This window comes from Fundulus heteroclitus, chromosome 3 (genome assembly GCF_011125445.2).
Source record: "Fundulus heteroclitus isolate FHET01 chromosome 3, MU-UCD_Fhet_4.1, whole genome shotgun sequence".
NCBI classification, from domain to species: domain Eukaryota; kingdom Metazoa; phylum Chordata; class Actinopteri; order Cyprinodontiformes; family Fundulidae; genus Fundulus; species Fundulus heteroclitus.
Genome location: NC_046363.1, coordinates 17,541,277 through 17,553,982, shown reverse-complemented (window position 1 = coordinate 17,553,982; position 12,706 = coordinate 17,541,277). Strand labels below are relative to the sequence as shown.

The 12,706-nt window shown below is 38.2% G+C and overlaps 1 protein-coding gene across 2 annotated transcripts in view; it reads left to right on the top strand.

The window, feature by feature from the left end:
• The window catches only part of col14a1a (collagen, type XIV, alpha 1a), a 201,746-nt gene that overhangs the window by 131,462 nt on the left and 57,578 nt on the right, over nt 1-12,706 (top strand). For both annotated transcript variants that reach the window (XM_036131224.1, XM_036131229.1), the window contains exons 28-32: nt 6,591-6,734; nt 7,964-8,128; nt 8,233-8,271; nt 8,447-8,585; nt 11,179-11,321. In XM_036131224.1, the coding sequence (XP_035987117.1) occupies nt 6,591-6,734; nt 7,964-8,128; nt 8,233-8,271; nt 8,447-8,585; nt 11,179-11,321 (630 nt within the window). The remainder of the gene's footprint in view (nt 1-6,590; nt 6,735-7,963; nt 8,129-8,232; nt 8,272-8,446; nt 8,586-11,178; nt 11,322-12,706) is intronic.

Genomic DNA, 12,706 nt, shown 5'->3' with positions numbered 1-12,706 from the left:
TAATTAAATACAGTATACTGAATTACATATATATTTTTCAACACATTGTTAGCACAGTTAATGCCTTGAAACATTAGCCATGTTTCCATCCAGTTGTCACTGCAAATTTTCAGCTTTACAATAAAAAGTTTTAATTCGTGGTTGGGATGCATGACGAGCTGTCCTGTAAAACTGAGTCAGATCTTTCCTCTGTACTAGAACCCATGAGATGGTTATCAACAATTCAACAGGTTTCTAAAGAGAACTTTTATTAAGTCTGTGCTCAACATCTGTGCATCCTTTAAAATACCTACATGTCCAAGGCCTTTGTAACAGTGATGTTTCCTTTTTCCCTTTACTGACCCACTTGCTTCTCTTCTCTCTTGGTTTGCTTTCTTCATCCTTTTCATTTTGTTCTTAGGCCTCTGCAAAATCGGTCTCTCACTCTCTGTCTCTGAGCTTTACAAAAACGAAAAGTTATAGAATAGAAGTCTTTATCCTTGAGCTCACAATGAAGAAAAGCATAAGCGGTATATTATTTAGCGGAGCCATTTTATCATTGTTAAATGTCCCTCTCTGATGTTTTTTTTTTTTTTTTCCTGTCACCAAATTGTAAAGCTGCACTGTTTGAAACACGCACACACAAACATTTAATGTGCCTCAGATTGACTGTAAGAAGATGCAGGGATTCAAAGTACTGTGACAATGCCATCCATTATAATACTGCTAAAAGGTTATTTCATCTTAAAGTGTTATTTGTGCTTAATGGGGGCTCACACTGACTTGCAAAGGATCCGTGCACCTTTAAATTTCACTACATTGTCACATCACAACTGATGATCTTTTGGGTTTTGTCTCTACCAGCTTTACACATGTAGACTTTTAGAGAGAGATTTTTGCCCATTTTCTTTACATATTTTTCTTTTAGAACACATTTTCAAGTCCTCCGATATGTTCTACTTGAGTTTGGTCTGGATTTTGACTATGCGGTTCTAACACATAATTGATTTGGATCTGGGATTGCTCTGTTTTGGCTCCTTCCAGCCTCCCAGCTCGGCTCTTCAGTCTCTGTTGAAAAAAGCACAGAACTATGCTGCCTCCACCTTAGTGGCTTTCTTTCAATAGTGGCTTTATTCTTCACTTTTCTTCTTCTTAATTTATAGTTGACCTGCCACCAGAATCTCAGCCTCTCAGTTTAGGTGAGCGGCCATATTTTGGTACATTTGTAGCTGTGCCATACACTTCATTTTTTAATAATGGACTGAATAGAGCTCTGTGAAATATTCAAAGCTTGTGGTATCGTTTTATCATCTAACCCTGCTTTACAACTTTTTCCCTGACCTGTCTTCATGACGCTGCTTGTTCTCTAATGTTCTCCAACAAACTTCTGCTGTTCTTCAGAGAACAGCTGAATTTACATCGACTATAAATTACACTCAGATGGAGTCAATTTACTAATTAGGGGAGTTCTAAAGTCAACTGGTTCAATCCTTACTCTGATATGTCTAAACAATTAGACATATCAGAGTAAGGGGATTGAATACATGTACGCGACACAATTTTCTGAATTTTATTAATAAAAAAATCTATAAAAGCATGAATAATTTTCCTCCCAGTTCACAATTATCATGTGCTGACACAAAAAACTCACAAAAAACGTCGGTTCTATACATTGAAGTTTTGTTTAAATTATAACATGAAAATATGAAAAAACTCAAGAGGTGTGGATGCTTTTATAGCACTGCATCTAACACGAATGTTACATTTTTGATTTTGCAGCTGCCTAATATATAGAAGTATGTCTGTGTTTTAGTTTTTTTCATGTCATTTAAAACTGCATTTTGAGCTAATGGGGCATTTTCCAGGGGCAACACCTTCCTGATTTAAAGCAAAGTCCTTTCAGTGTTAAACTGTCATGGCTGGCTGAAGTTAAATTTTAACTCACCAAAAAATACTCATGTTTGTTTAGTTTTTTTTTCCGCGTTTTCAAAGCTGAATGATTTAGTCTGTTTATTGATCACATTCCAATGTGGGAAACATATTTTGAGCTCATTGCTGTCATGTAAGTAGATTCAGATCGCACCCTCTGGTTGGACCTAACTAAATTGTGCTTCCAAACTGCAACTGTAGCAACAGAAATTGAGTTTCTGGCTTTGTGGGTTTGCATAGATTGTCAATGTAAAATATGTCCTCTTTACCTTTGGCTTTTTAGCCATATCATGTGCAAGACTTTCTCTAACGATTCCACTCATGGCTTATAAAAGAAGCAGACTCTTAAAAGACACTTTTTCCCACCATTAGCAGTGATGCACTAGAGGAGCATTTTGAGAATTTAGTCTATTAGAGGTGATATTCCAGGTTCTGGCTACTCATAATGAATGTATTCATTAGGGTATTAGTGAGCCTTGCTTGAATGGCTGTTTGGTGATATTATTTTCTCTGCCCCTGCATTTGTGAAATACGAGTGTGTGCTTTAACATTCTCACTCTCTGTGTAATCATCCTTCATCCTTAATACTGCTTAGCTGTACAGCATACAGACAGAGGGGGCGTTTTTGAAAAGGTCTAGGTGCATTACAAGGAGATGGTGTGGGTGTTTCAGACTAGTGTATTTTTTGTATATGTATTGTGAATTTGCAATATTGTTGTTGTTGTATAATTAAGATCTACATTATGCTCATATTTTGGTTTTATTTATACAGACATCCAGCTTCAGTTGCAGTTGATTGATATTTACTGAATTTTCAAAGTTTGTAAGTCAATGTCATGACTCGTTGAGAAAAGGTTTAGTAAAAGATGGCTTCAGTCTTATTGAATAGACCTTAGCATATAGTAACACTTTTGGCACATTTTAACACATTTTAGCAAAGCATTGATAAAGGTTACTGTAATGAGTTTTCACATAGTAATCCATTTATCTGAGATCGGGCCATGAGGTCAGCAGGTTCAGGAGGAGACCCAAGACATCCCTCTCCCCAGCGACATCCTCCAGCTCAGTCTGGTGGACCCCAAGGCGTTGCCAGGTCAGACGGGTGTATAGTCCCTCCAGCGAGTTCTGGGCCTTCCCTGGGGCTCCTCCCAAGAGGGCCGTGCCCTGAAATCCTCTGGAGGAAGGCCCTCAGGGAGCATCTTGATCAGATGCCCAAATCACCTCAACCGACTCCTTTCGATGTGGCGAAGCAGCGGCTCTACTTTGAGCTCCCCTCAGATAACGTAGCACCAGAGTTGGCTCATATTGGCTGCTTGTCTCCAGCACCTCCTTCTGTCAATCATGATCCATACCTCATTACCAAGGGTGAGGGTTGGAACGTAGACGGACTGATAAATCATGAGCTCTTTCAGCTTCTTCTTTACCACAATAGACAAGAACGGCGCCCGCATTACTGCAGAAGAAGCCCCAAGCCGTCTGTCCATCTCCTGTTCCCTCCTATCATCACTCGGAAGCAAGACACCAAGATACTTCAATCCAATTTTCAATAAAATTTTATTTATATAGCACCAATTCATGAAATATGTCATCTCGAGGCACAATCGAAGTCAAAATCAATCATATTATTTTGAACTTAACCTGTTCCACTGGAGGCAGACACTGGTCCTCAACACAGAGGGGCTAGTCCACCTTTTTTTGGTTGAGAACCACGATCTGTGACTTAAAGGAGCTGACTCGCTTCCTGGCCACTTCACACTCAGCAGCGAACTGCTCCAGTCCAGGCTGGAGGTCATAACCTGAAGAAATCAACAAAGCCACATTATCCCCCAAAAAACACGATTACGCCTTGAGATCCTGTCCATGAACACCACAAACAAGATCAGAGAATAGGGGCAGCTCTGACAGACTCCAAATCTCACTGGGATCTGACTGGAGTGTGTGCCGAGAATACGGACACAGCTTTTGTTTTGGGCATAGAAGGATTGGATTGCCCTTAAAATCCACCCAGGCAGCCATTACTCTCACAGCACTTCCCACAAAATACAAGGTACAACATTTTTATTTCTTTTAATGCCTGAAAGGATATGAAAGACCCTTGATATGTATAAAATATTGACTTTATGACAGAGTTCCCCGGTCAAACTGTGAATGTTGAGCATATCTAACACCAGCTAGTGCTGACTGCATAGCTTAAAAAACATAATGGGGGAAAAAATAAAAAAAATAAAACGAATTATCTAGTGTGAGCTTATGTTTTAACTAAACAACCCACTGACAGTAAGATTACTATACAGGAATATTTACCATGTTACTGCTACTTTCTCTGTAAAAGACATTTAGTAAAGTGTATAATATAAGTCTCTTAGTCTTTAACCCAATAAACTAGGCCACACTTTTTGACCCAGTGTTTGGTTAAGAGCTACTCAACTTGCTATCACAGCAGGATCAATCCAACAGTTTTATTAAATGTTAGGACAATAATTATTAGGTATTTAAGGTGTCTTTATGAAGATTAGAGTTTAGTTCATATACAGTTTCTAACTAAATTTGTCCTTTAAATAAAATTACATTATTTGGGTTCTTTATGATGGTCTCTCACTTATTAAGCTTTTTTTTTTATCTTTAGTTATGTTCATTCAGATTTTTCCATGTCGTCTTTTTTTTTTTGTTCTGGTCTTTTCCATCGGCACCCACTAGCCCCCTGCTCCATCTGATAGCCCCCCCCCCCTTTTCCAGTGTTGTCTAGTGTGTCTCTTCATGCCTCGCTTGCTGCTGTATTTCCAGACATGCCCGTCACGATCAGTGTGTAGAAACAGATGTACCGCTCGCAGATGTCTGACATCACAACATGCTGCAGGCTGACAACTTTGTCATTTGTCATCGCAGACAGCTTCATGAAAAAAGCAAAGAGAGCAAGTTAGGAAATCATCAGAAACTTTTGTTTGAAGTTCGGAGATGGAGCCTCAACCTTAAAGCTGTATACTATTAATCAATTCATGGTTAAATCCATGCATCATTTGGAGTTTAAAATTATCAGCTGATCTTGACAGCTCGTAGCAATGATCCTAATGAACAGTCAATGTAAAAAGTAATAGATGACAATTTATTTAGCATTAGAATTAAAAGAAATTAACCATTTGTAAAGATTAAACTGCTTAATCACTGGTTTGCATATTAATTACGTTTAGTTTAGATCACTTTATGAGCAGAAAAGTGAGCCGTCATGACAAATACTTCCTTTTTGCACATCTGATGCAGCTAGAGCCATACCTACTGTTGTGCTGTGGCTCGTCCATGTGCAGGTACAGATTTATTAAATTCACTAAGTATGCAGAGACATGGCCTTTATCAAGGGTGGGTCTGGAAACCTTTTTAAAGCCGTCTAGACATTTCATATTGAACGATTAGATTCATTAGCAGGTGATCCGACCACACTGTGTTCAAGCCTTGTGTGACTTTCTGACATATTGCCAAAGTCTACACCATGTTGTGTTTGTGTTCAATTTTCTGACACTCTTATGAAGGTAAAAGGCAGTTTTTTTGGGTTGATTATCGTCAGCTTTAACTCAATACCATGTAATAATTGTTATCTTCATTAATGGATGTCATTGAAAGATTCATTATTTGTAGTGAAGGATTTTCCTCTGTGGTTCCATCTTTATAGTAGGCCTAACATTTATTTTCTGCTACTCCTTTTCAGACTATAAAGTGGCATCAATGTTGACTCGGCACATATCTGTGATGGTGTGGAGTATTACAATAGAGGAAATCCTGTCACAATACCCGTTGTATCTAATAAAATCCTGTAAATCCATTCCTAAACAAGAATTACATTTTCTTTATGAAAGCAGCAACTTTTTCAAGCTTACAGAGCTGCTGCTTTTTCTTTCTTCAAGGAAGGTTGTTTAATTTTTTACTTCATACATGAATTTCTTTTTTTAAAAATAACAGATCATACAGTAGTATAGTACGTATTTTGTTGGCTTGTATTTTGCTAAGTTCTAGTTTTTTTTATCAGACTCTTAACAGCAAGTAGATTCTTAAAAAAACAATGTCATAGAAAAAGACTGTTTGAGGAGGCTTTAAAGACATCAAAGCAGTGACAAGGATTCCTCAAAGAAAGCTAACTGTGTCTATGTATTCATGAATGGACCTTAAAGTGGGTTTAATTTAAAAGATGTAATTACATGAGGGGGCTGGTTCTAATGGCGGGAGTATAAGCAACTTACTAGAACAGGAACATAATCAGCAGGGAGAGGAAACAGCCGTTAATGTTCAGGTTATACAGAGTAATGTACACAGAGCTGTGAATCAGATTTACTAGAAACGGCTGATAAGTATAAGTGTTGTCAGATGAACTGAAAAAAGTACTAAAAATAATCTGCTTGTTTTCTATTTAAAGGTCTTGAGTTTAGGCTCGCCTGAACTGAAATAATGAGGATTTTCCTGAATCGGTTACAGTGCCCTCTGCACTTATTTGCCCTTTATATAAAGATGTGTAAAAAACTTTTAAAATCCCCTGTGGCACAATCATTATCCATGACGCTTACATGGATAATGATTGTGCCAACAGATTGTTTGACAATAAAATGGCCAAATTATTGTTCCTTCTGTAAGGCTATGCTACTGTAATAAAATATAACTTTATTTTATGGTTTTGGCTTGTCTTGTTTCCTTCTCAGGTCGAGCCATCAAACATGTGAAGGAATCCATCTTCACCCCTGCTGCAGGAGCCAGGAGGGCTGTTCCTAAGGTCCTGGTCGTTCTGACTGATGGACGATCGCAGGATGATGTCAACAAAGTGTCAAAGGAGATGCAAATGGAGGGTGAGTCTTTTGTTTCACCGAGCGTAAAATTATTGACCACACCGTGTTTGATTTGTCTCAGAAGCCGGAGCCTCAACCAGGCAATAATGCCACACCTGAGTTTAAAGTTTTACTGGATTTAGTGAAAATAGGGTTGTGTAAGTTGCTACTTTAAACTGTTTAACACATAAAGCCTCATTATAATAGTGGCACACATAGTTCTGTCACTCTTTTAGTTTTTGAACACATGAAATGGAAATAAGTGCATATTTATAGCTGCTAGTATTTACCCAAACAGCAACTGGTAAATTCCCTGGTTTTCTGACTTGCAACTATTGATGTGTTCGATTTTTGTCAGAAGTGGGAGCTTTGAACTGGAATGGCATGAAACCTGAGTTGAGTGTGTTCTAGTTGAAAGTGGGAAAACCAATTAGAGTAGGTGTTTGTTTTGTTTTGGTGCCGACTACTATTGGTACTTCAAGCTGATAATAATGTATTCCTCTCCATCTTTTTGTTCAAACAATAAAATAATATATTAACAGAAAAGATTGTTCAGTATTATATCTGTGCATGGTTTAATAAGAAATAAACCATCTGAAGTGCTAATAAATACTAAATGCTTGCCACTTTCACTGAATTTTAAAAGGTACGGCAGCCAAATTGGATAAATAGCTCTTAGAAATTTTAGATTGCAAGCTCGGAAACTTGTGGAATTTATTTAAAGTGTAGGTGCAATACAAGCTGATAGCAATTTGTTTTTCTTCAACATATTTATTCAATCAGAAAGGAGCATATTCACATATGGAGGTCATACAGCATGTGTGCCACTTGATTAATGTGATGCAAATTGTCAAAAGTGATAATTTGATTCTTGCAGCTTTCAGTATGTTTTATTTGCATGGCAGCCATATTGGATGACTTAATTATGGACTTAACCATTGAGAATTCTGACTCACAGGGCCTTCCTTGTATTTTAGGCTAGATGCTTAGAAAATCTGACTTCTGGTTACAGATAAAATGCACCATTAAAATCACACTAGAATGATATCATATTAGATATAACATGTCTAATGATAGACAATAAAATACCATGTCTACCTCTCAATCTCCGAATGCTTCTTAAACTGCATGTCAGTGCTGTTTAATCGTCTACTTACAGACTAGGTGAAATTCTTGGGTTTGTTCAGTTTCTATTGTTTTCCATTCATTCATAGCTTATCAGAAGAGTTCCTATTTCACCCCATTTTTAGGTTACATCATCTTTGCAATCGGCTTTGCGGATGCAGACTACGGAGAGCTGGTGAATATTGCCAGCAAACCCAGCGACAGACACGTGTTTTTTGTGGATGATGTGGACGCCGTGAAGAAAATAGAAGAGCAGCTTATCACCTTCGTCTGTGAAGCCGCCACTGCCAGTGAGTAACATTTAAAAACAGAGAGAAACTCTATAAACCTGCAGAGTTTCTCTAAATGTTGGATGTTGGTGGTCGCAAACTCAATAACTCTTTCTGTCTCTCAGCCTGCCCGTCTGTTCTGATGAGCGGTAACACCCTGGCAGGTAAGAGATTTGATCAAATGAGAAAAACACACAACACATATTGACAAAGGTTGCATCCCAGGAAGAGAGATAATGATAAGCAATAATGATGGTGCAGATGAGGCGGTTGATAATTATGAAGGTATTCATTTCACATAGACAAGCATAACCATACATTTTAATGATTCTGCCTTAGGTTTCAAAATGATGGAGAAGTTTGGCCTGGTAGAGAAGGAGTACAGCACCATACCTGGAGTTTCTCTGGAGCCTGGCTCATTTAACAGCTACCCCTGCTACAGGTTACACCGGGATGCCCTGGTGTTGCAGCCCACCAAGTGAGCAAAACACATGTCCTCACAGAGACATCAAATACGCGCCATACAACACATGGTAGAACAGATGTAGCCTAAAATATAGCCTTTCTTGATCTGCCTCATTTCATTAACAAATTGTTCTTCATGGCTTTTTCATCTTGTATATCTCCTCAGAGTAGTCTGCTCAATTAAGCTGCTCGTCTCACTTCATTGTCAACTCTGTTGCATTAAGTTATCACTGTTTTTTCTCCTAGTATATATTTTTATAACGGGCCAAAGGACTCATAAAAGCAACACGCTATTAAATCTAAAAATAACCTCAAAAGCCAGCAAAAAAAAACATTTTAAATCTAAATATGGAGTTCTAAACTATCAAATCTAGACAGTCAGAAGTGAGAACATTTAAGATCTAAAATCTTGTAAAATCTTGTGAGATTTTATTTTTTTGGTCAGATAATCTGGCACACAAAAAAACAAACTGGACATTACAAAAAATGTACAAACACCATACCCTCAGTCCAACATTATGGTGGCAGTAACATTATCTGGAGTTTCTTTTGTACAGATAGAACTGGGGGTTTTGAAAATATATGAAAATATAAACAGTTTTGAATGCCAGTCTGTCATGATCCTAAACCTTCAGAAACAGGATGGGAAGTTGATGATGAAGATTTGACTTTATGTTTCTCCATCCGAGTAGGATGGTTTCTTTTTATGAGAGGAAAGTTTTGGAAGGGTTAAATTAGAAAGCAGGACTAAATCTGATCGATAGATCGGGAAAACGTTTACAGGGTAGAGAGGACAAATATTTACATGTTAAGATGTGAGAAGACTGAATGCTGACATTGATTCAAACGTTTTTTTAGCAGTGTTTTGGTATATGGGGGGTTAACACTTATCCAACCATGATAAGCAACCTATTCAAACAGATTTGTTAAAGTTTTAGTTGTACATGATAGATATCACGTGATTGCTGGAAAAAGGCTCACAATATTTGTCTAATTTTTTTTTTTAGCCTGGATCTTTATTCATAGTCATTTGAGAGCCACTGTATATATTTAACATTTGTTATAAAAAAAAAAAACAATATCTGCACCCTGGTAGCTTATTCACCAGGTCAGAAGTTTTCAACCTTTGCGATAGATCATTAGGAACATTTGTCAAAATAAAATCCCCAAGTTTGATTCCAACGTGACGTTTTTTGGAGATGTTGTCACTTGAAAACGTTTTACAACCATCTATTATTTTGCCTGTGCTTATCAACAATCATCTGAGTCATGGTAGCTACAACATGCTTAGCTTGAAGATAACCAGAGTTTTGCTTAGTTTTTGTGAATAAGTTTCGACACCTATCCAGGAGTCTTTGTCACTTCTGGAGGCTCACACCTGAGCAACCTGGAGTTTGGGAGGAAACACTTTTAATGACGATGTTCAGAATTTAGACAGAGAGGACAGGTGGTTTGAAAGAAGGGTGAAGGAAGCCATCTTTGTCTAAAGAGAGAAACCGACTCTGAGGGGGAGGATTGTGGTCTCAGCTCTCCAGCATCTATGACCCAGCATTGAAACTCATGCCAAAGAAATCACATACACGGTTCCATCAGGATTCATGAGAAAAAGTAAACAACTTACTCTGAATGATAGACTTTAATGACCCGGGGGAGATACAGGAAGCTGCTTTATTTGTGACCACGCTGAAACACTCCTTGGAGGATGGACCTCCATGTTGCTCAAAAGCAATATCTTTTCAACACCAGAATTGACAGTCTCCTGGATTTGTGTCAAAAACTAAAAAAGTCTGGTTTTCTTCAAGTTAAGCCTTTTATAAATGTATAATTTTCCTTTCACTTTATAATTATGTACTACTTTTTGTTGGTCTGTGAAATAAGTTGCCCATAAAATACACAAAATTTGCACTTACCCCAAGTTGTCAGAAGTTTTTTTTGTAAAATGTAAAGCAGCCCAGCCATTTGGCATGAATAACATGTTTTTGTTTGAACTTTTCTTCTGTTTTAAGAAACAGGAATAAGCTGAATAGTTTAATTGTGGTTTTTATCTGCTACAGCTTTAATGCACAACTGTGAGTGCAGCATCAAGAGTCACTCGATTCAAATAAATAAATAAATCATATTGTCGATGCCACCAGGGAGCATTTATCTACTGCCTCCTTGCATGAAAATGGAAAACCTTTGTGTAGGAAAAGTAATTGGGAGCTTTTAATGGCTTTATTTGTGCTTCTATAATGCTTTCCTTTCTGTGATGTTGTCATTTTAGGAGCTTTTTTTTACCAGTTTGCTGTCAACTGTAATTGTACCTTTATGTTGTGTGATTGCTCCGTTTTCTTTTTTTTTCTTTTTTTTTCTAAGTGTCAGCGATAAATATAGTCTGAAAAGTTTAGGGTGGTATTAAAATCCTTGTGCTTAGAGGCAGTTATTCAAAACATGGTAGGCTCCAGGATCAAAAAAAGGCGATGGATGCGGAGTGTGTCTGAAACTATAGAAAGCACAGCTACAGCTGCAGAGACGAGACAAAAGGCACTTGTAAAAGACATCCAGAGACAACGTGGCTTTAAGGCCCAGCCAAGCCTGTTATGCGTGTCTGTTTGTCTGCTCCACAGGTACCTTCACCCTGAAGGTTTGCCGTCTGACTACACCATTTCTATGATGCTCCGTTTGCTCCCTGAGACCCCGCAAGAACCCTTTGCTTTGTGGGAAATCCTCAACAAAGACAATGAGCCGATGGTGGGACTAATACTCGACAGTGAGTCAATGTCGAAGTCTGTGCTGAAAGCTTGTCTGCGTCGTCGTCTGTCCTTTTGCTCTGCTGCTTTCTTTCAGATAAACCAAGAGAGTTGTCAATTTCAGTTCTCCAACACAGTCGAGTATGTTATCATGTTCTGCAGAGGTCTGTAATGAGCCCTTTGATTTGATTGAGCTGTATTGAACAATGGGAACAGCTAAATAATGGAAATACTGCTCTTAAGGACAGGAGTTGGATCTGAGCGCTTTTGATTCTCAAACTTATTTATTTTGCCCCCACCCTGCCCAAATGGGCAGAGATATTCCTGCACAGTTGTAACTTGGATTGAACTCTTAGCTCACATTGCCACTATTGTCGTCAAATGACTTCCGTACTAAAAAGGAGCATGTGTTTCAGGAAACCTTATTTTGCTTATGACAGTTGTGACACAAAAGGTTGAAGGAATAAAAAGCCAAATATAGTCAAATACTCTGGAGTCAAGAATATGTGTGCATAATTCCAACAATTTGTAATCATATTTGTATATCAATAACAACACTGTACATAAAATGCTGCTGTCATTTACATGATTCTGAGAAATTATGTGGGAATGAATCTAAAAGCTGTGAGTCCAAAATTTTGTAAATACAACTCTAATTTCTACGACTACAGTGTCTTCACCGCTGTGAACATGAATTGAAGTTTGTGTGTATAAGTAAACAAATGATGAATTACACCACAGGGCGGGTGTAATTGAACGAGAAGGAAGTCTCTACTGCAGTGCTTGAATGTCAGTCCGCGATGCCGACTGAAGTGATGGGATTGGGAAGATCCACTAGGCTTATACTTTGACCGTAGCTGTATAACTATGGCGGTCCAGTTGAGATTTGGGTAGTGGTTGAGGCAGCTAACCAAAAAGTTAGCTCTGCAAGCTAATATTCTGCAAACCAAAATATTAGCTTTGCTGCCGTTAAACCAATGATAATTAAGGCAATTTGAGGACGTAAACGCTTTCCGATAACCACCAGCCGTCACTTAGTGAACTATTTGTGCTTGTGACTAACGTTTGTTGGGAATCTAGGCGCTTATTGCTACGCTGTGTGATAGCAGCAGAGCGGAAGTGAGTGGCGCAGCGTAATAAAATAAATATAACAGCTCAAAGAAGAGAAAAGAAAAATACCTTAGCCTTATGTAGCGTGTTAGCTAGCACTAGCAGCTCCTGGGGATTGGGGCGAAGGAAGTAATGAAATTTTACCGTCATGGCTTCTTCAAACCCCACCAAAACTTGTCAGTCTGACCAATCATGTCTTACACAAACTCCTCCCACACCACAAGAAACTCACTGCAGAGACCTCTTTTCTTGTTCGATTCGGCCTCCTGTGATGTCATTTCAACACTTGTCTACT